Source organism: Sorex araneus, chromosome 3 (genome assembly GCF_027595985.1).
Source record: "Sorex araneus isolate mSorAra2 chromosome 3, mSorAra2.pri, whole genome shotgun sequence".
Lineage (NCBI taxonomy): Eukaryota > Metazoa > Chordata > Mammalia > Eulipotyphla > Soricidae > Sorex > Sorex araneus.
The window spans coordinates 206,611,168-206,634,319 of record NC_073304.1 but is presented as its reverse complement, the minus strand read 5'-3'; the positions used below and the strand labels follow the sequence as shown (position 1 = coordinate 206,634,319).

The following is a 23,152-nucleotide window of genomic DNA, read 5'->3' as shown; positions in this document are numbered from 1 at the left end:
GGGCACTGGCACAGAGGGCAGCCGAGACTAGAGACGCTTCCCTCCAGCAAGTTTTCATCGCCCAAGATTTCTTTGGGGACCTTCTGTGAAATGTTCGCTTTTCTTTGATGAATCTCCTTTGAAATTCCCGGGACACTGTATTCCTCTCGAGGACGAGCGGGAAGAGGCCGGAGTCACCTTCACAGGCTTATTTCCACAGGTCCGGGGTAGAGTCGGCGGGATGCGGCCGGAGCAGGGCAGTGAGTCTCCGCCGTGCTGCAAGCCTGGGCCATGTCCTTGGTCACGCCCTTGACATGGATGGTGGAAGGGCCCCGTGGCTGGGGAAAGCAAACTCTCCGACACGTCATATTGCCCCAGTATCTCTGTTACTGAGAAGAGGCTGCTGGCCGCAAAGGGTAAAACAACGCCCTACCAAAGAATCGACTCCTTCCCGGAACTCCGCACAAAGAGAGTCATGGGAAGCAGCGGAAACAGGGATGCCCGGAGATGCCGGCCTCTGGGTCGCTCGGTAAAGACTCAGAAGTCCAGGAAGAAGCACCCCAGCCTGGAAACCCGGTGGGAAGCAAGGGAGCAGCTCTGTGCCCCCACGTCAGAACCTCCCTGCGGGTGATCCCCGAGGCCAGGCTGACTGATGTCCCCGTTCCCGGCTGAAGATGAGAGGTGAGCTAACCTTGCCGAGAGCTCACGGGGTCTCTGCCACGAGCAGGTCTGAGCTTTCACGCATCACCTTTCTGCTAGAAAGATAGACGCCAAATAGCTCAGAAAAGTTTGATATCTACTAGCTGCTTACTGCTAAAACAAGCTGTGCCCAGGAAATGGGCAGAGAGGACACTGAGTTGAAAATCAGGGAATTCTTTGGGGGTGGATAGTTCCCAAATTTTTTACAAAGAATATATATGTATGTACCTACATATATATATATATATATACACATATATATACACACATATATACATATTTATACCACATATGGTTCCCGTATTCAAGGCTCTTCCAGGGTCAGGGGAATGAGGCCCATTGTTGTTACTGTTTTTGGCATATCAAATATGCCACAGGTAGCTTGCCGGGCTCTGCCATGCGGGTGAGATATTCTTGGTAGCTTGCCGGGCTCTCTGAGAGGGATGGAGGCTTTTAGGGCGGCCTCCAATCACCATTATAGGTGTTCTGACAGTTCACACCATATTTGAACCCCATCAGATATGGTGCGGTAATGGTGGAAAATGGGTAGGGAATGTTTATGATGTGTCGAGCAGCAGCAAAGCGGTCAGGAAAAGTGGCCTGGAGCATGTAGTGTAGTGTAGTGGAGGTCAGCCCTGAGGAATTTATCTGGTGCCGGCAGGGTGGGTCTTATGGCTGTGACCCCTGGGTCCCTGGGGATTGGTGGAAGCAGCCAGAGGATCTCTATTTCCGGGTCCTGTTGAGCTGGATACATGTGTGCATATGCATATACTCATATGTACATATATACATGTATACACATGCACACATGTATGTTGGTTTTGGTTAGGTTTTGGGGGCACCGTATATGGTGCCAGGGATCAAATTCAGGTCTGTTGCATGCACAATAGTACCCTACCCACTGTACTATCTCCCCAGTCCCATATTTATATTTTTATATTAAGAAATAGAGCTGGGGCTGGAGTGATAGCACAGCGGGTTGGGAGTTTGCCTTGCACGCGGCCGACCCGGGTTTGAATCCCAGCATCCCATATGGTCCCCTGAGCACCACCAGGAGTAATTCCCGAGTGTAGAACCAGGAGTAACCCCTGTGCATCGCCGGGTGTGACCCAAAAAGCAAAAAAAAAAATAGAGCTGGAGGGAGAAGCGAGAGGGAAGGGAGGGAAGGGAAAAAATTGGGCTCAGGTGAAGCCAGGGTGACTTGGTCTCCAGCTCTCCCAAGTACGACTGCAAAGTCGTATTTGCAGTCTTTAAACACCTGTCCCATCCTCAGAAATTCCTTTGCGGGAAAGCCACGGTCCCTCAGAGCCTGCAAGGGATGGACGGGGCCGGCGCGACAGCTCCGTCCTGAGGGGGGACCAGGGTAGGGCCGAGGTAGGGCTGATGTGGCCAGGGGTGGGCCCGAATCTGAGTCTCTTGGTCCAGGCGTGCCTGTCTGCGGGCACGGAGCTGCGGGTGTCACCCATGGGAGTGACAGAGTCTCTGGCTAAACCCAAAGGCCCCTCCTTGACCCCTCACCCTGCCCAGGCCGTGGTTTTCTCAGCACTATGGATGAAGCCAAAAGAAAGAAGCTCCTCGAGTCTGCCATTGAACAATCCAAGAGGGATTGTTCAGGGCCAGGATCACAGCGCAGAGATTCCAAAACATCTTGACAGGTTGAAATAATGAGCTGAAAACACCTAAAAGGGATAAATGTAAATTCCTGCCTTTTGGTTTAAGGCAGGGGTGGTGTAAAAGAGAAAACAGGTCTTAGGTGCAGGACAGTCAAACTTGCTCTTCCTTATTCCTGCGATGCCTGCTCCCCTGCCCACCCCGCCTGGGGAAGTCCCCGAGACAGGCTGTCCACCCCTGTAGAGGGCCAGTCCTTCCTCCCAGGTGTCCCCAACACGCTTCTCTACCTTCACTCCAGGCTCCTCACGGGCACTGGAATTGCTGCTCACAAGCCTCTCTCCGTGGGCCTGGCCCCAGGAGCAGGCAGAGGGCCCCAGGAATGAATGAATGCGGATTCAGGAAAGGGGCCCCGTGCCCAAAGAGAGGAGGGAATGCTCCAGCTTGGGGGGGATCCCAGTGCGTGAAAGACACCAGGAATCTTGTTTGCAGGCTTTAAACGCCCGTCCAGAATTATTTGTTGAGTGTGGACAATAATACAGTCTCAGTGCCGGAGCACGGTGGTGAGGGCGCCTTTGTCTGATTAAGAGCTGTCCGCAGTGATGGATGGGCTCCCGCCAGACAGCTGAAACCTCTCTCCTCCTGACAGGACGAGCGATAGCCTGGCGGAAACTGACCCCCCGCTGACACGCTCATCTCAGAATATCTCAGTTTCCCTGCGGCCCTGATGGAATAGCTGCCTGGGGGGGGAAGGGGGGGAATCAAGGGCTCCCCCTGGGGGGCCACGGGCTTCTCCAAGGACGGCTGGGGAAGGAGCTGTGACATCGGGGGTCAGGCAAAGTCCAAGCCACATGGACCCTCTGAAACTGGCCTTGGATGCGGGGTGGGTGGTCTGGGAAGCGGCTCAGGTGCGGCCTCTCCCGGCTGGGCCGGGCTGAGCAAGGCGCGGTCACCCTCGACTGAGCACGCTGGGCACCCTTGTTCTCGGGATGAGTCCTTCCCCAGCTAGCCTCGATGCACGCCGCAGAGGGTGACCCACCCAGGACTCGCCAAGGTCTCTGGGCAGCACAGCAGGGTGGGGGAGCGGGTGTGAAAATGATCTTCTGTTTGGGAGGGTAGAGAAAGCAAGGATGAGGGGATGTTGTGGAGGAGCCCTGAGACTCAGACTCCTCCCGTGTTTCACAAAGGGACTTAAACCAGGGGATGGTGGCTGCCCTCTGGGACCCTGGGATGATATAAGGAGACCCTAATGCGTGGTGATAACAGGCAACCAACAGATGAGTGCTGGGGAGGCCCAGAGCTCTGCGGCCAGGGACTCCTGCCCCCACCTTGGTGCCCAGCATCCCCACAGGAAGTGAGGGTGTTACATCCGTGCTGGGAGATCTCAGCCGGCAGAAACTCCTTGGACCTCAGCACAAAGCGCCAGCTCCATCGGCTTCTAGGGAACCGGGCAGATGGGCTGCAGTGGCGGGGTGGGGGGCGGGGGGCGGGGGGACACTGTTCCGGCCAGGTAGGTCGAGGTCAGCACAGGGGCCTGCTCCAGCAGATGGGAAGAGGGGCCCCAGGACCCATCCTTCCCCATCGGCATGACCCCAAGGCCCTCCTCCACCGACACGACAGCCGGCCGGACGGGAGGCTGTAATCACGGCCTGTCACTCACACACTTCCCGAGAGAGGGCCCGGCCCGCTCTGCCACGGAAATGAAACCCCCGCCTCAGATGGCTCATTCTGCCTGTCAGGAAATTTCAAAGTCCCAACAATCATAATATCTGGAACTGGGGTGGCGCAGAGCAAACCAGGGGCTCAGTGGGAGCCCGTATCGGGAGGAACAGCCACCCCCTGTCCATGGCTGCAGAAGCCCCAGCTCAGAGGGACCCCAGGACTGGCTCCAGCTCATGGGGCGGGGGGGGGGGGGGGGGCTGGGCACGGGAAGAGCTGGGGCGGCTGTGAGCATAGCTGTCTGTGGACTCTCGCTGCCCATCTGAAGCTTTCCTAGAAGGGAAGGTCCCCGGCCATAAATCACTGGAGAGTTTGTTATCAGCCCTTGTGCCAGGAGCTAAAACCCTCTAGCTCCCACTTAATCCTTGCCATGGCCGCCCGTAAGTGCCTGTAAGGGTTACCCTCGCGTCTCCGAAGGGAAAAGCCGAGACCAGAGAGCTTGTCTGAGGAACCAGAACTTGAACCCGAGTCCCTCTGAAGGCGGAGTCTCTGCTCTCCCTCCTGCCCTCCGCACTGCCCCTGGAGAACGCGTGGACAAGCTGCCCACTTTCCCTCTCCCTCTTCTGGGAAACGCAGGGGACAGCCCTGGAAGCATGTCACCAGGGGCATCCCCTTCCTCACAGACAGCTGTCCCAGAGCTCTGGCAGGGTCTGTCTCGAGTCAGGGCCCAGGGGGAAGAGTGTCCTTGCGTTTGTGTCACAGACTGGGCAGTGACAGGCAGGCCGCAGGGAGGGGCCTTGGAGGGGCTCCGGCAGCTGTGCTGCCCTCTCAGGTGCCCCGCGTGTCCCTCCCTCCACCCCCAGGTCTCGATGTCCAGGATGTGAGGGGCTGGGGCGAGAACAGCAGCTCCCCGGAGACACCTAGGGTATGCGGTGCCACGCAGACCCCTCCCCTGCAGCGTGGTCCCAAGTCCCCCAGCCCCCGGAGTCCCCTCCAGCTACACCCAGCAATCAGCTGCTCTAGATTTCTCGTGGGGTCACGCCGGGGCAAGGGGAAATGGAGGGAGGAGGCGGGCTTGGGCCCAGGGCATCCTCACCAGCCTTGGCCATTGTCCGTCCCTGAGAAGACCGGACCCAAGCCACCGTGATGCTGCTAGTCACGGCTCCCCGGGCAGGTCCGGTCACTGCCAGGAGCCTCAGTGTGGATGAGGAGAGGACAGCTCGGGTCAGGGAGGAGCCCCCCCTCGGCCTCCACATGTGACGTGGTTGTGAGGCGTGCGGGTGGAGAAACGCTGTACCCCAGACTCAGCCTCTGTCCTAGCCCGTCCGAACCCCTCACGGCTGCATCCTGGATGGGACAGGAAGGCTAGCCCAGCTGGAGGTGGCGATTTGGGACTCAGCTAAAGCCCAGCAGGCCAAAGTCCGGTTAAGGCCCTCTTGAGAGCGGGCACTATTAGGAACTGAACACTCAGAAGAATTCTATGCATTGATTTGGGGCCGCACCTGGTAGTACTCGGCGGCTACTCCTGGGTCTGTGCTCAGGGTTCACTGCTGGCAGTGCTCAGGGGACCATACACAGTGCTGAGGGTGGAACCCGGGCCAGCCACGCGCAAGGCAAGCATCCTATCTCTGTCCTATCTCTGTCTCTGGCCCCAGAAGGGTTTTTAAGTGGCTGCTTCCCTCCCCTGCTGGGAACGACGAGATTCCTCCTCCACTTTTTACTCTACTAACTTGGTAGCGCTCCTGGAGGTGAAAGTTATGAGTGTGGTTGGGGGATGGGATCCCTGGCAGGGGCTCTGGGGGGTTTCTCGCTCTGGCCGGTGCCCACGGGCACCTGCACAACGACAGTGGGGCTTCCTTCTCCCAGCTCTGTTTCCACTCACAGTTCCTGCCCCTTGGTGCAGTGGGATTCTGTGTCTCTCCAGTGTGGGCACCAGTGTCTGGCGTCTGCCCTGAGACCTGGGTTCAGTGATGGAGCAAAGGGGAATCGCTGGTTTTCGGTTCATTCGGCTTAAGGACAGAGGGACCTGCTGCTTCCTCTCTGGTCTCGCAGTGTGTGTGTGTGTGTGTGTGTGTTAGAGAGAGAGAGAGAGAGAGAGAGAGAGAGAGTGTCCAAGTTTGTGCTTATCCCCAGTTTTTTTCCAGCAGGAGCGAGGACCACAAACCCCACTCTTCGTCCCAAGAGCACCAGGGAGAAGTTGGGCTGCCTAGCTGGGGAGGGAAGACTTGGAAGCCTTGTCTAGCTCCATCATCCACACGTTGCCCCTCGAGGGGGCTCTGGGGTGAAGGTTAAGCAAGCTGCCTCCCCCAGCAGCAACCCACTCTCTGCGGGGAGCGGGGGAGGGGGGCCCATTACCAGGAAACAGACTGAAACCGGTTAAGAATTCGATTCCTTCTCCTGTCTGATGGAAGTGCAGGACGCCCTGGGCAGGCTGCCCCCCCTCTCGGACCTGTTTTGTCCTGGGAATTGATACAAAACAATTTTTTTCCCCCTAGGCTGACTCTCGACTTGATGATGTCTGTCTGAAGCAGGAAGACATCCCATGTCCCATCCCATCTCTCCTCTGCCTGGCTGGACCGGGAGCGGGGCGGGGTGGGGGGAGCTCTTTGTTCCCAATCAAGAGAGCTCCCAGAGGTACAGGGGCTGCTGGGAGGGCCTGGGGAGGGTCTCAGCCCTGGGAAAGCGGGGTCCAGTGAGCGACACCGGCTGGGGGAGGCAGAGAAGGGGCAGCCCTGTCTGCTTGTGAGTGGAGCCCTCATACCCCAGGGATTGGGAATAAATCCCCGGGAGAGGTAGACCTGGGGGTTCCCTTGTGTCCCCTCCGCCCCCACCAACGCTGCCCCCACCTGGGAAAGGAGCGTGGTCCTCAACTCTGCCCTCTGGAACTCTGGATCCTCGAAGAGTTTATCCCGGGGCCTGGGGGGTTCCATGTGCCCCCTAAGAAGGAGGAGTCGCCCCAGAGCACATAATGACATGGCAGAACTGGGCACCAGGCTCCTCTTGAAGCCAGAAGAATGGCAAGTCCCAGCCGCTGCCCTTGGATACCAGACAATGAAAAAAAAACAAAGGCGCTCGGGAGATAGTACAGGGGTGAAGGGGCTTGCCTTGATGAAGCGGACCCTGGTTTGGTCTCCTGTATCCCCATATTGTTCCCTGAGTACCACCAGAACTGATCCCTGAGTGCCAGGTGGGGCCTAAAAACTAAAATAAATAAATAGCAAATAGTGAGAAAAAAAGACAGGGACCCTCAGCGCAGGCGGCAGCCAGCCAGGTCAAGCCTGATCTTCAGCAGGGAGGGACCGTCTGTGCCCTGGGCCTCACACTCTGGTCCAGGTTCCAGTCCCTCATATGTCCAACCCTCCCTGCCCCACCCCCCAGCACTGCTGCGGGAGAAGGAGGCAGAAAGGGTGGAGGGGAGGCCAGATGAGCAGACGTGGTCATACCCGACACCCCAGGACTCAGCGCGTGCAGCGCAGCCTGCACTGCAGGAGGGCGACTGAGAAGCCCTCCCTGAGGCCTAAGGGAGGAGCCTCCCAGACAGGGCAGCACAGGAGAACCTAGAGGCCCTGTAGAACCCGAAGGCACAGATACTGTCCCTGGTCTCCCTGCCCCCGCTGTCCCTAGAGCCCGCAGTGACAGCTCTGAGCTGAGTACCCCACTCTCAGGATGCATGTAAGCCCAGGTGGGAGAGGAAGGAGCCATAAACTCAACAATCCACTACACCCCTGGAACCCATCCCCCTCCACTGCACCCCTGGAGCCCATCCCCCTCCACTGCACCCCTGGAGCCCATCCCCCCCCCACTGCACCCCTGGAACCCATCCCCCTCCACTGCACCCCTGGAGCCCATCCCCCTCCACTGCACCCCTGGAGCCCATCCCCCTCCACTGCACCCCTGGAACCCATCCCCCTCCACTGCACCCCTGGAGGGACTCCAGGCTGTTCCAGAAGCTCAGCCCTGAGGAGGCTAAGATGCAGTGAGCCCATATGTGAGCCTGCAAGCAGACAGTCCCGGCCAGCGTCCTGCAGGAGGGGCCTACCTGGCAGACAGCAGCCCGTGATTGGCTGCAGCAGCCCCCGCATAGTCCTGCGAGAACACCATCAGCAGTCCCCCCTGACACTGCTGGAGGTGGCCCCTGACCCAAAAACACTCAAAGGAACTGCTTTTTCTTGGGAATGGGGTAAGCTGACATAATCTCAGGGTTCTTTGGATGAGAGAGCATTCAGGAAGAGCCCCACTCACCATCTTTTTTTGGGGAGGGAGGGTGGGAGGAGCTATACCAGGTGGTACTCGGGCTTATTTTTGGCTCTGCATTGAAGAATCCTCCTGGCAGGGTTCAGGGAACTACATCGGAGGAGAGGGTGGGCATCGAACCTGGGTCAGCTGCATGCAAGGCAAGTGCCACTGCACTCTCGCTCCAACCCCAAACTATCACTTCAAGCCCCAGCTCATCACCCTGACCTTGCCCGCAGAACCCAGTGGCCTGCTTGGGTATCCCGGTTCTCCCTGAGACCCTGTTTCCAGGACTTAGTCCAACGAGGTTGAGCCCCCAAACTTCATTTAACAGAGGAGAGGAGATACTCAAGATTAGACTGTGAGTTAGTGGCAGACCCAGGAGCAGACCTCAAATCTTGTTCCTAGGCCAGAAGGATTTCCTCCCTGCATGCATGTATTGGGACTTACGGTCCACCAGAGAATTCTTTACTGGTTCCTGGTGCAACACCAGGCTCCCCTGGAGAGTCATTAAGTACAACAGGTTCTATAGAGAAAATAAGAGAATTTTAGAACTAGAAAGTAGCTAGATCATTATATTCTACTTGTTTCATTATAGAGAAATGAGAATGCAGAGAGGCCAGGAGTCTTGCCTAAAGACACACAGCCGATTGCTCTTCTCACTATAGCAATGGTGTGCCTTCCCATCATGGGGCTCTTGTTTGGAGATTTTGGAATGATTTAGACAAATCACTGAAACATTTGGGCTTCCATTTTATGTCTAGAAGTACAGTAAGTGAGAACCGTTTAAAAAATGTGTCTTAGCCATACATCCCCAAATATATGATCATCTAATCTTTGATAAGGGAGCAAGAAATGTGAAGTGGAGCAAGGAAAGCATGTTTAACAAATTGTGCTGGCAAAACTGGACAGCTACATGCAAAAAATTGGGCTTAGATCTCCACCTATCACCACGTACAAAACTCAGATCAAAATGCATTAAAGACCTCAACATCAGACCAGAATCCCTAAGGTACATTGAAGACAAGGCCGGCAAAACCCTCCACGACATTGGGGCCAATGGTATCTTCAAAGATGACATGCCACTGGCCAACCAAGTGAAAACAGAGATAAATAAATGTGACTATCTTAAACTAAGAAGCTTCTGCACCTCAAAAGAAACAATGACCAAAATACAAAGAGAGTCTATAGAATGGGAAAGGATATTTACCCAGTACTCATCCAATAAAGGGTTGATATCAAGGATATACAATGCACTGGTTGAACTCCACAAGAAGAAAACTGCCAACCCAATCAAAAAATGGGGTGATGAAATGAACAGAAACTTTCCCAAAGAAGAAATCCAAATGGTTGAGAGGCACATGAGAAAATGCTCAACATCACTAATCATCAGGGAGATGCAGATCAAAACAACAATGAGATATCATCTCACACCACAGAGACTGGCCCACATCCCAAAAACCCAAAGTAATTGGTGTTGGCGTGGATGTGGGGAGAAGGGACTCTCGTTCACTGCTGATGGGAATGCCGACTGGTTCAGCCCTTTTGGAAAACAATATGGACGATTCTCAAAAAATTAAAACTTGAGCTTCCATTTGACCCAGCAATACCACTCCTAGGAATATATTCCGAAGAGGCAAAAAGGTATAGTAGAAATGACATCTGCATTTCTATGTTCATTATAGCACTGTTTACAATAGCCACAATCTGGAAAAAACAGGAGTGCCCAAAAACAGATGACTGGTTAAAGAAACTTTGGTACATCTACACAATGGAATACTATGCAGCTGTCAGAAAAGATGAAGTCATGAAATTTGCATGTAAGTGGATCAACATGGAAAGTATCATGTTGAGTGAAATGAGTCAGAAAGAAAGAGACAGACATAGAAAGATTGCACTCATATGTGGAATATAAAGTAGCAGAGAGGTACGAGCTTGCAATGATGCAACTTCTGGCAGAAATTTTTCTAGACTTAGTTACTAAAATATTAAAATACAGAAATCCAAAACTGCATGGTCACTATTGCGGCCACACGACCTCATATCTCTTCATTCTCAGCAATGGAAAACAAATTATCAAGTGCTTCCTTTTCAGCAGGTCCCACTTTGGTGGGGGGAAACTCCAAATAATAGTGAGGTTTTTTTTTTTTTTGAAATATTGAATGTAATCAAAGTAAAGAGAAAGTAAAGTGAAATTTGTCAGCTGCACAGGCGCCTGAGGTGGGGGGCCAGAGGGGGACGGGGGGGTCGGGGGGAGGTATACTGTGATTCTTGGTGGTGGAATATGTGCACTGGTGAAGGGATGGGTGTTTGAGCATTGTATAACTGAGACTTAAGTCTGAAAGCTTTGTAACTTTCCACATGGTGATTCAATAAAAAAAATTTTTTAAATGTGTCTTAGGGGCTGGAGTGATAGCACAGTGGGTAGGGTGTTTGCCTTGCATGAGGCCAACCTGGGTTTGATTTCTAGCATCCCATATGGTCCCCCGAGTACTGCCAGGAGTAATCCTGAGTGCATGAGCCAGGAGTGACCCCTGTGCATCTGTGCATCGACGGGTATGACCCAAAAAGAAAAAAAAATGTGTCTTAGGAAATGTACTGTACCTATTTTTGATGTTTTCATACACATGCTAAGATTTAACTTGTAATATTTGCTTGGATGATTCAAGACATTGAGTGGTGTTCCCTAAACTAATGGTAACTGGAAACCTTATATTTGTACTGGCCCACAGACAGTATCAGGCTCACGGGAAGGTTTTTCCCTAGTCTCCTGAGTGATGCTCAAGGAAGCTCTCACCAGTTCTGGCATTACTGGGAAAGAACTCTTCAGAGCTACACTCAGTGGTGTTCTGGGGAATCAAACCAGGTACCTGCACCTTAACTCTTCAACTACCTCTCTGGCCCCTCGTGGGAAGGCAGGTTAGAGGATTTGGGGGCATGCACTTGTGAAGGGGACATGATCTTTTCGAGGACAGGAGGGAAGTGTTCTTTCCTGGACAGCAGGGAAGTAGCTTTCCCCTGCTGAGTTCACCCTGACTTTCGTGGCCCCGTTTTCCTCATCCACACGACAGCCACAGTAAGGTTCTCTGTCCTGCTGAGGACCGGGGCAGCTTGAAAAGGTCAGTCGAAGGGAAGAGAGTCTGCATGCGAAGGAGTTTTGAAAAGTAAGAGATGTTCGTGGCGGAAGGGGAGAGGGAGCTGGCAGGGCAGGGTGAGGCTTCTGGGATTCAGGTAGGGGCTGACGGGAGAAGAGGCTTGCCTTGGCTTCGGGAGACTGGGGAGGGTTTCCATGCCCTCATTACCAGAGGTGCTCCTGTCAGATTTAAACCAGCCCCAGCTTCACTGCTCACTGCGATATTTTTAGGAATGGCAGCCCCAAGGAACATGTTTGAAAAAGGCAGACTTTCCTGAATTTGCTGCTGGGTATTATTTTTATGCCAATGCTCTGTTATATGACTTCAAAATATACATCATATTTATATTGCCTCTGTTAAGCATATATTTTTATTTTATTGCTTACCATGTGGGTGACATTTGGTTATTGAAAGTCTGGAGAATTGGACCCGGTGGTTGTTTTTTTTTTTTTTATTCTTCCTTTCGTAAGTGCTTGCTCTGATGTATTAATCTTTACAAAAGGGATGAGACAGGGACACATAAGCATTCGCACTCACACACACACACTAATCACATTGCCATTTTATCTCACTTTGCGGGTGTGTGGCTACCTTTATAAGAGCCGACAGGTCTGAAATAGGTGGTCTGAACAGCTCCGGGTGGGGAGCGGGGAAGCCAGCAGCCTCGGGGGACTCGCAGTAGGGAGGGAGGCAGGGAAAGGCTTTTGTCTTCTGTTTGTGAAGGACACGCCAGGCAAGAAGCAAGGGTGGAGCCATTGTAAGCCCAAACTGAAAGGGGCCCTGGGGATAAATTTATATGTCTATAAAGATATAGGCATGTGTTTTATAGATATTTTATATCTTTGTATATCTATCCAGCCCCCTCACATAATTCCTGATCCTGGGCTCAATAAATGGTTATTGAAGAAAAGAACAAAGAACTAGTCACAGAAGCCATTTATGGAGGTTGTCGTCTACGTGAAACTTTGCGTGCACCTTCTCTTAGCACCCCCAGCATCCTGGCAGAAAAATTTCATTATCTCCCTTTACAAAATAAAGGGTAACTGCAATTCCCGGAAAGTAAACACAGAATTGTCATACAACCTAGAGCTTAAATTGTCATATAACTCATCTTTTTCATAGGAGTCTGCCCAAAGGAATTGAAAACAGGTACTCACGCTGTTTTCTCGACAAAACTGGACGTGAGTGATCCCGAAGCACTGTACATAATAACCAGGAGGAGGAAATAGCACCTGTTCATGAATGAGTGCATGAAGGGGTAGATGGATGGGTGCATAAGATAGATTATCATTCAGTCCGTGGTCAGTAGTCAGAGACATGTGTTTGACATATGCTTCAACCCGGGTCTGAGTCCAGCACCCCATTGACCCCTGAGCACGGCCAGGTATAGCCGTGAAGGCTGCTAGGCACCACCGGGGTTGCCCTAGGGGTCCCCAAGCAACATCAGGCCCACATAGCGCCACTTTGCTGGGCCCGAGCATTGAACTGTTTGGTCAGGTTGACCAAGATTTGCTGGGAGTGACCCCCGGGCTCCGAGCACTGCTTGGGAGCTTCCTCCCCCAGCCGACTAAAAAGGAATGAAGTGTTGGTGCATGCTACAATGTGGATCAACCTCAAAAACATTATAAATCAAAGAAGCCAGATACAAAAGGTCACATATTCCATTTATATGAACAGTTCACAATAGGAAAATCCATGGAGACAGAAAGCAGATTAGTGGTTGCCAGGGGCAGGAGTGGGGGTGGATGGGGAGTCGCTCCTTAATGGATGTGGGGTTTTATTCGGGGTGATTAAAATGTTCTGGAACTGCATAGAGCTGATGGCTGTGCCACTTTGTAAATGTACTAAATGCCAGTGAATTGTTCACTTGCAGACGGTTGCTTTCAAGGTCCTGTGATTCTCGCTTTAATTGAAGTAAAAGAAAACTGAGCTGAGAGGATTTGGTAGATGGGTTCCTCCGGCAGCCCTGGTCACACTCCCTTGGTAACCCTTCAGGCCTTTGCCCACCTGACTCTGGGCTCTGGCCAGGTGATTCTCTGCCAAGAGGACAGCAGCAAATTGAAAGGAGACGCCGAGAAAGCCCACTCACTCTCTCAGACTTCAATATCGCCATGAGAACAGTCCCGGACAGGCTCCCACATGCAGCGAGCTGTACTACCCAGCCAAGACCACCCTAAACCAGCCAGTGCCTGACCGAGCTGCCCACCGATAGCAGAGGCACGAGAGGCCTCAGTCAAGATCAGTGAAGCCCGTCTCGCCTCTGCAGCGCCTCTCAGGCAACTCGGAGACTCCTGAGTGTGGCTCGAAGTCATTATCCTGTGTGTCTGTGTGTGTCTGTGTGTCTGTGTGTGTGTCTGTCTGTCTGTGTGTGTCTGTGTGTCTGTGTGTGTGTCTGTGTGTGTCTGTGTGTGTGTCTGTGTCTGTGTGTGTCGGCCTGTGTGTGTCTGTGTGTGTGTCTGTGTCTGTGTGTGTGTCTGTCTGTGTGTGTCTGTGTGTGTGTGTGAGAGAGAGAGACAGAGACAGAGACACAGAGACAGAGAGATGAGAGACAGAGACAGAGATTCTGGCGTGGTAGATGAAACCCAAGGCTTCACACAGGAGATCTGTGCTCTCCCCTCTTCCTCCGAGAAGCCAGTTGAGTTGCAGGGTGGGCCAGTAGGGGCAGCCCCACACCCAGATGCTGCAGGGCTTTGCTGGAGGTTTCATGGCCAGGACGGTGATGCCCAATATCCCAGAGATCTCTTATCCAGGACACCACGTCCAACAGCTTCCGGAGTGGTGTTGTATTTAGAGGGGAAAGAGTGTCGGCATGCAGCCTGGGAGGAAAGGGCCTGGGGCTGACTGGTGCCGTCTGCCCCAGGGAGCCGGAGGCCGTAAGGGAAGTCCGTGTCCCTGGAGTGGATGCTTTCGTGGTAGACGGTCTCTTCCCAGCTGACATTTGACCTCTATCAGAAAACTGGGGAATCCCAAATCCCCGTTGCCCAGGAAGCAGAACTCAGCTTGTTCGACTATTTTGCGTGTGCGTGTGTATATTTTTCCATGGCTTGGGTTTGAATAATCTGTCCCCCGATACTCCTGTATTTCAGAAATTGCTACCTAAGGCAAATTCTCCACTTTTAAACTCATTTCCTGAGTCGGTCTTTTTAAACCCCACATTAAATATTGATCTGCCCTGGAGAGATTTAATTTATTTAGTAGAGACAGGTTCGACGCCCCCAGAACTGTCAAACCCAGAAATGGGGCCATGCCCTTCCTAAAGCAATAACCATCCGCGACGGTGACAGACGAGCCAAGGGCACTGGGACCCGCTTCCTGCCACTCTCCCGCCTGGGCCAGGCCTGCCTTCCCGGACGCCCGCTCTCCACACGGCCAGGGTGTCTTTGAGAACCTTTCCTCTGAGGACATGTGCCCTGAAAGTCAAGAGACCTGTCTGGGCTGACAGGATCCAGCCCACAACCGGCCCCTCCACAGCCCACCTCACCCACAGGGGGGGTGGCGGGGGGTGGGGCACGAGGGTGAAGGGCAGAAAATCTGTTTACTCTCCACCTGCTCTATTCCTGGGGTGCTTGCTCCTGGGCGCTGACCACCAGACTTTACTGCCTCTGTGTCAAATCCTGCCTCAGACCCAAGGAGAGACAAACCCTTCTGGATGTGAGTCTTTGAGCTTCTCCCCGGAAGTCTGAACTTGCCAACTTTTCTGAATGGCCCCCCACGAGATCCCCCTCATCTATGCTACTGGTGAGGAGAGAGACTGGACAGCTCCCACCTTGACTGAGAGAGGAGACCCAAGTTCCTGCCCTTTGGCACAGCCCTGCAGGGCAGAGGGATACACAGTCTTCTGACCTGCCCTCCCCCCCCCCCGCCATTTTCTGTTCCCAGCAGTCCTGGTTCCATCCCTGGCACCTGACCCCACATCCTGTCCCCCTATGATAGAGACTTCCTAGTGCACCTGCCACAGTCCCCTTTGGAGTTTCTGGTAACATGGGTTTGGGGCCGCACACCAGAGTTCCTGTGATAGGGACGGTCCTTGCCTCAGCAAACCAAACCGTCGTGAACATCTCTGTTCTCCTGTCCCCGGCCCTGCCTCGGTGCCCTGCACTTCCTGTTAACTCTCCCGGCAATCCAGGTGGGCAGAGTTGTTCTCCCCTTGGGAGACAAGGTGAGACTGAGGTTCCGAGGCTGCAGCCACTGGCCCTGGGAGGCTAATTAAAATGAAATAAAATGGAAGATTTCATTCTTAAGTCCCCCGGGCTGTGTTTCCAGTGCTCAGGAGTCGCCTATCTAGTGACCAGGAGAGCGATCGCGTGGAATCCACTGCCACTGCCATCCCCATGGGAAGTGCTCCTGGCTCGAGCTACACGAGGTGGTAAAGCTTCAGAGATGGTCTCAAAACCTCAAAGCCTGGCTGCCATGTCTGCGGGCACCCAAGAGGCTGTGGACTGACTCCCGCAGTGATGGAAAGGAATTTGGCGGGGAGAGACGAGAGGGTGGGGCTGGTAAACCAAGCGTTCCCAGCAGAGGAGGTTTCTGAAGGGCCCCCCAGACATGAGACCTGGAGCCACCCAGCGTCCCGGGACAGCCGTGGAGGCTTTCCTACAGGAAGCGGGGCTCACCAGCGGGAAAGGGGCTCACCTGAGAGCCCTCTAACAGTCCTCTGAGGAGGGGGATCAAGCACAGAGCATATGTCTTACACAGGCTGCTAAGCCCCAAAGTAATGAGACACGGGGAGGACATTCTCCAGACCAGCAAGGACAGTATTCCGTGTCTGATTCACCGTCTTGACCTGCCTTGTCATTTACCATGTGACGATTGTGTGTCCGTCTCTGATGCAGGGACGTTTTTTGCCTCTAACCGATATGTATAAAATATATGTAGTTTGTATAGATCCGAAACAAATTATGGGGCCCACATGACAGCAGAATGTCCCAACACTAAAATCCATTTCAAATAATCCCAGCCTTAATTTGCATCTTTCAATAATAATAGGGATTTAAAGTATCAGTTGTAGCATTTCTTTATCCACTGTGTATTGAGACTTATACTTTATTTCTTAAACAGATTTACTGGGGGATTGGGGAGATAGCCCAATGCACGTGCCTTGCATAAGCATGGCCCCAAGTTCTGTCTTTATCTCCATATAACCCCAGCACCTGCAGATGAAGACCCAGTACCACCAGGCCTAAGCACTTAAGCATCATGGCCCACTTTGCCAAGCTGAATATAGCTGGGAGCAATCCCCAGACTCTGAGCTGGGACGTCCCTCCAATACACGGCTTTGAGATATAATTTGCATACCATAAAACTAACTGCACAATAACTTTATATCACTGTGTCACTTGAAAACGAAACTTCCTATCCAATTGCATAACCATTCCTAACTTCATACTCACAGTTCCTTCCTCCACTCATCCCCTTTCTTTCTCTTAGCTGTGCATCACATTAGACAGGGCATGCTGAGTGACAACTGGCATCTCTCCCTGAGTATAGAGCGTCACCTGCATTCATATTTTTGTTGCTACATTCCTTTGTATAAATATGCCACTTCGGGGTGTCCAGGCATTGTTTCCACTTTGGGGCTATTAGGAACAAAACCTCGAGCACTCAACGAGTTTTGTGGTTACACGTTTCCCTTCTCACCAAGGAAGGGATGGTAGCTCAGTGCTCAGTGTATTGGCCTGCATTTCTGGGGAATCCATCTAAACCCACCCCTGAGGAAAGGTGTCCAGGGTTGTTGCTCTAGGCTCTCTGGAACTGCTTACTGGGTTGGATCAAATCTGGAGGCAAAGTGCCCTTGAGGAGTGAGCCCTTCACAGACCCACACCCTGGTTTCCCATCCAGCCATGCCATACTCGGAGGTCTCTCTTCTGGGGAGGTCTCTCTTCTGGGTGCAGGGAGCACCCCACGCCTGCCCCGAGCCAGCTATCCTGCACCTCAGACCTCCTACCGCTTACCCACGCAGACGCAGGCATCTGGTCGGTTCCCGTGGCTGCTACGGGCTTTCCTCCGATCTGGGTAGCCCCTGGGGTGGGGGAGTGCTCAAACACACACCCCCGCCTGGCGGCGTGTAGGAAGCCTCTGAGAACTGCGGCTATTGGCAGGGAGAACCCCATCTGTTATTTTGTCTTCTGTTTGAAAACTTCCAAGTGAGCAGTTGGGGTGCTCAGCAGTACCGCCCCTGGACGGGAGCGGAGCTGGGGAGAGGTGCCCTGTCTTACGCAGCTTCCTAGCCAGTCCTGTCTTGAGGTGTCCTCTGACCCCTAGGAGGAGGTCAGAGGTGCAGGAAGCCCAAGGTCAGATCAGGAAGCCCAGCTGTCTCCAAGGAGCTCAAAAGTTGCTCAGAAAAGGCCTCCTTCTGGAGCTGGAGTGATAGCACAGCGGGTAGGGTGTTTGTCTTGCACGCAGCTGACTGGGTTCGATTCCCAGCATCCCATATGGTCCCCCGAGCACCACCAGGAGTAACTCCTATGCATCGCCAGGTGTGACCCAAAAAGCAGGGAAAAAAAAAATAAAAGAAAAGGCTTCCTTCTTATGTCTCCTTGAAAACTTGAGGGGGTGGAGCCCAGGACCCAGGGTCAGCCTGCCCATTGTGGGAAGGTCGGCCAGCACTTGGGTAAAAGGGAAAATGAATATGCATGAGGTGGCAGACACCACCCTCCCCACCCCCCGCCCCCCCCCACCCCGGTCCTTGCTTCCTGCCCTGAGCCCGTGTCCCCCAGGTCCTCCTGCAGTGCATGTGTCCAGAGCAGTGATGGAGTGCAACAGCTGGTGAGGGACTCAGAGTTCCCAAGGGGACACAAGAAGCACCCCTGTGCATCTGGAACCCACTGCCCCCCATTTCAAGAACTTCTAAGGACAGGGGTCCTATGCGCAGCTGTGATCTGAGAGGGACTATCTGAGAGGGGCCAGGGGGAGCCTCCCCAGCACCTTGGAGTCATCAGAAGTCTCTAGCGACTAGGTGTGAAGAAGGGGGAAGGGGGAATGAGTGCAGGCAGCGGATTCGCACCCACAGAGGGAGGTGTCACTTCATCCACCCCGTCTCCCCACTTGCCAGATTCATGCTCCCCACAGCAGTGGGGTGGGAGGAGAGGGGTGGTCTCCCCCACCCCCGCGCCCGAGCGCATGCTCTTCCTGGGCCCACAGCAGTCGCCATCAGCAAGGGGGTGGCCGCAGTCTCGCTGACCGCTGGATTTGGGTCTGTCTCCTGTAACCCAGAGGAAAGGAGTCTTGCGAGGACCAGACCCCACTTCTCTCTTCCTCGGGGGCTCCTGCCTACGAGTGCGGAGGGGCTTGGAGGTTGGGGATCTAGGGCCCGGGGGCTGGAGCCCTGCCAGAGCTGAGTGCCCGACCCCATCAGAGAGACCTCAGCTGTGTGGCCGGGAGAGAGACTGCTGGATGAAGCGAGCACCCCGGCTGGCAGCTGAGAGCTCTCACCAGAGGAGGAAGCAGAGAAAAACCACAAGAGGGCCTGGGCTTGTCCTCTGTGGGCAGGGCTGCACCTGGGCCCTCCAAGGCGGGAAACACCGCAGCTTCCTGCCTCTTCCTCCAGCAAGTCCTCCTCCTCCTTCTGCTGCTCCTCCTCCCGCACTTTCTCCTCCTCCCCCTCCTTTTCCTCTTCTTCCTCCTCTTTCTCCTCTTCTTCCTCCTCTTCCTTCTCCTCCTCCTCCTCTTCCTCCCAGCAGTGCCTGGACCAACCCCATAGAATCTTCCAGCACAGGACTTCCCACCCTATCACTGTATAGTCTTTTTATGATGGGATGGCCGAGAGCAGGCTCCGGGGTCCTGCTGTGCCTCAGTTTTTAGGTCTGTCCTGGGGAAGGGTTGCCAAGCCCGTCAGGGTATATCGAGGAGATATACCCTGGACCAGCAAACACAGCATGGCAGACCCTAGGGACAGGTGACACAGGTATAGTCCCACGTCCAGACTCATAAACGAGCAGGTGAGGTCCCGGGCCCCGGGAAACCGAGGCTCTGAGCAGCTGTGCATTCTCATGGCTTTCAGGTTCTCTCCTAGAAGTCGGCCAAGGGACTCAACTTTCTTTGAGATGTACATGATTTGGGAGCCAGATAGTACCAGGGTAAGGTATGTCACTGCACAACCCAAAAGAGAGACCCAGGTGTGGTTCAAAATCCTTCCAGGATGAGCAAGGGTTAGACTGCTGAGTGACCCCTTTCTGTGCCGACACGGGAACAGCAGCCCGTATGGTTTGGGCCCTTGCAGGCCCCTCGCTGGCACCAGCACCCCGACACCAGCACGCTCCTAGAACAACACCCTTGCTGCTGCTTGTGGGCCCACTCTTCTCTCACGGGCAGAGACCCTACTCTAAGCAACGCTCCCAGGGCACCTGCCCCCCACCTGCTGACTCCTCACCCCAGGAAACGGGAGTGAGCTGGCCTGGCAAACTGGGGAGGAAGCACGGTGCTCACTGCCCGCCCGGCCCACCCGCTCACAGCAGCAGCCGCACCCCACTGCCCCCGACCCCGGGGGCCTCCTGAACCCTGTGTCAGATTTGGGGCAGCATGACTGACAGACCAACCCGCAACACCCTCCCGAGCAGGTTTCCCCCAAACTGTCCTCAGGTGGGCCTGGGATGTGGCACAAGTGTAGAAAGCACTCCTGGGACGTGTGGGGCGTGAGTCCCACCCTGGCACCACATGCCTCCCCAGAGCACACAGAGTGGTCCCTATAAGAACAAGTCCCAGGCCAGAGAGAGAGAGGGAGAGAGAGAGAGAGAGAGAGAGAGAGAGAGAGAGAGAGAGAGAGAGAGAGAGAGAGCGCAGTGGGCTGAGCTGGTGCTTTGTCTGCATGAGACCCTGGGCTCCAGCTTCAGCTTCCTGTTCCCTGCGCATATCCAGGAGCCAGCCCTGAGCACCGAGCAGGGAGTACACTAACACCCCCAAAACAGAAATAAATGTCCTCAGTTCCTTTGGTCATGCTTCATCTCCAGGGCCTGCCGACTTCTCTAAGGACCCACTAAAATTGGTCCTGGACTAGCCACAGGCCGCCCCAGGCGTGGTGTGAAGGGCGCCTGCCCAGAGCCGACCCTGTCCGCTTCGTCAGACACCCATGAGGGCCACGGCTGAGGGCCCCGCTGCTGAAGGCACAGCCACTGAGGCAGTAGCGACTTTTCCGTGAGAATTGGCGCTAGACCCAGCATCTCCCACCTAGAGGAAGCCAATTTGTTGTTTGTTTGGGGCCCACACCTGGCAGTGCTCCCTGGGGCCACACCTGGCAGTGCTCCTTGGGGTCCCAGGAGTGGAAAATGGATGCAAAACCTGTTGTTCAGTTTTGTTTTTTTTTCTCTCTCTCTCTGCCTAGGGGGAGGTGATTGTTAAACCTCTTCTGGTAAACCATGTCATGTCAGGTTCTCCTAGATACATGCAGATTTGTCTCCAAGGGCCAGGGGCGCGGGACTCCGCTCACAAAACACCCCAACACCCTCTCGGCCACCACTCACCTCCAATCTCAGTACCCCCTATTCTAGCTACACAAGAGGAGCTACTTAGCAACTCACTGACAAGGCTTCTAAAAGGACTCCACTTGGGAGTGGAGCCTCTGAAGTCAGACCTCCTAAATTCAAATCTCAACTCTACCATTGATTAGCTGTGTGACTTTGGGCAGGTTAGCTAGTCTCTCTGAGCTTCGGCTTCCTCTGTCTCCGGGAAAGCTGTAACAGCGTCTACCTTCAAAGGGCCAAGCCTGGTGTCCAGCGTAGCACACTCATGTATTTTGTAGTTACAAGCGAGTCATAGTAGTAACAGCCTTGCTAGCATTACTGGCTCTGTCGCCACTTCAGCAAAGCCTTCCAAAGGAAGAGAAGCCGCCCAATTAAGGAGGACTGTCGCCTTCAGGGTCGAAGGCGGAGGGGTGGAGATTTCAAGTCACAGCAAGTCAGAGAGTTCTCCCGCAAAGGTCAGCTCGGAAGAGGCAGTCTTGTGTGCGGTGGGTGTGAAGGGCTGACGCATCTGAGTTGAACTGGAACAGCGGAGGGTGGGCCGAGGCTGTGGGTCAGGCCTCTTGGCCCCCAGGACCCTCCCGTCTGCAGAGAGGGAGGAGGAGCAGGAATAGAGGGGGTGGGGTGGGGCGGAAAGGCTCATGGGCAATAAAAATGAGCACAAGGACACTGAGGCTCCCTAGAGTCACCAATGGGGGGCTGGAGCGGTAGCACAGCAGGTAGGGCGTTTGCCTTGCATGCGGCCAACCTGGGTTCGATTCCCAGCATCCCATATGGTCCCCTGAGCACTGCCAGGAGTAATTCCTGAGTGCAGAGCCAGGAGTAAGCCCTGAGCATCACCAAAACTAATTAAAAAAAGGGGGGGAGGGGGTGGCGAGGGTTGTAGCTCAGTGGCAGAAACCCAGCTATTGGGTTTGTGTGTGGAGCCCTGAGTGACCCCGCCCCCCCCACACACAGGGTGTTGCCCACCTCCTATGTGTCTCTCTAGGTGGGTGCCGTGCGCTCATGGGGCTGCTCCCCCCAGCAGACCTCTAAGAACCTGGGGGTCTCCACTGGCTGGGAGACTAAAGGCAGAAGGGGGCAACCACGGCAGGGGAGGACTAAGACGTGCCCTTGAGAGGCCTGAGCAGATGCAGAGCCGACCAGACCCCACGACGCCTGGCACAGGGACGGGCTGGCGCGTGCTGGGTAAACCGAGGCAGCAAACCTCGAGAGTCTGAAGTCGTTCAAGGAAAAGTGAAGTCCCTTCAACAACACAAATCCGTTTAAGGCGAAAACAAAATCATGCCGCACGTGGGGACAACTGTCACCCTCCCCCCACAAGGACACGGTTCCCAGAACAGACGGCAGGCAGCGGGGGTCTGACCCACCCCAGCACCCTTCTTTAGGAACTTAGACTGGGGGTCTTGCCGCCTCTCGGTAAGCTGTTATTGACGCGGGAGAAGGAGGGACAGGGGAGCGAACGGAGAGGGACTTAGTTAGGACTTGTCCTGGCGCGAAAATTAAATCCACCGGCGGCTGGGCCTGGAGGAGTGGGGGTGGGGGGACCGTCGCAGAGGCGGCCTCAGTGGGCCTGGCCGCTCCGGGGCGAGGCGGGCGCGCAGCCCCTGGCCAGCAGCGCGCACTCCAGCCGCTGGCAGTGCTCCCGCAGCTGCTTCTCGCGCGGCAGCAGGAAGGTGAGCACCTTGTTGCGCACCACGCCGCGGTCCTCCTCCTCCCGCAGCCGCTGCTTGACGCGCGCCGCCTGCTCCCGCTGCTGCGCCAGGGCCCCGCTCATCTGGCAGAGGGCCTCCTCCAGGCCGCGGATGGCCGCCAGCGCCTCCTTCTTGAAGTCCGCCAGCTCCCGCTGCACGCCCGCCACCTTCTGCGGCAGCACCTCCAGGCCCGCGGGCAGCGGCGGGCAGCCAGGCCACGGCGCGGGGATGGAGAAGTCCCCGGACTGCAGGCCGCTCTCCACCATCTTCTTCCCCTGGAGGGTGTTCACCTTCATGAGGATGGAGCTGGCGGGATAGCAGGGCTCCATCGGCTCCGCGGCGGGGAAGCTGGACGCCAGCAGGTCACGTTGCTTTTTCCCACCCCCCACCTTTTAAAAAAATTATTTCTTGGACCAGAGGTAGTCCCTTGGAGTGCACAAAGCCCGCCCACTGTGACATCAGCACCCCTTCGTCCAACCAGGAGGAGCAGCGCAAAAGCCTCATTTGCATACCATAGACCCCTTGGGCGGGCTTAGCTCCTCTGGTACCCAGGTCGGCCCTCTCCTGAGAAGGGGAGTTCTCAGGAGGAGCCCACTCATCACCTCTAGGGGCCAGAGTCGAACCAGAAGAGGAGTTTCGCCCACTCATCACCTCTCGGAGCCAGATTGGGGGCCGCACTCAGAGATGTTCAGGG

The 23,152-nt window shown here is 54.8% G+C and overlaps 1 protein-coding gene across 1 annotated transcript; it reads right to left on the bottom strand.

The window, feature by feature from the left end:
* Positions 1–22,202: 22,202 nt before the first annotated feature.
* Positions 22,203–22,827, bottom strand: CCDC182 (coiled-coil domain containing 182). The gene has a single exon (XM_004608883.2). The coding sequence runs from the start codon at positions 22,785–22,787 to the stop codon at positions 22,329–22,331; it is 459 nt and encodes a 152-aa protein (XP_004608940.1). The 5' UTR covers positions 22,788–22,827; the 3' UTR covers positions 22,203–22,328.
* Between the last annotated feature and the right edge of the window lie 325 nt (positions 22,828–23,152).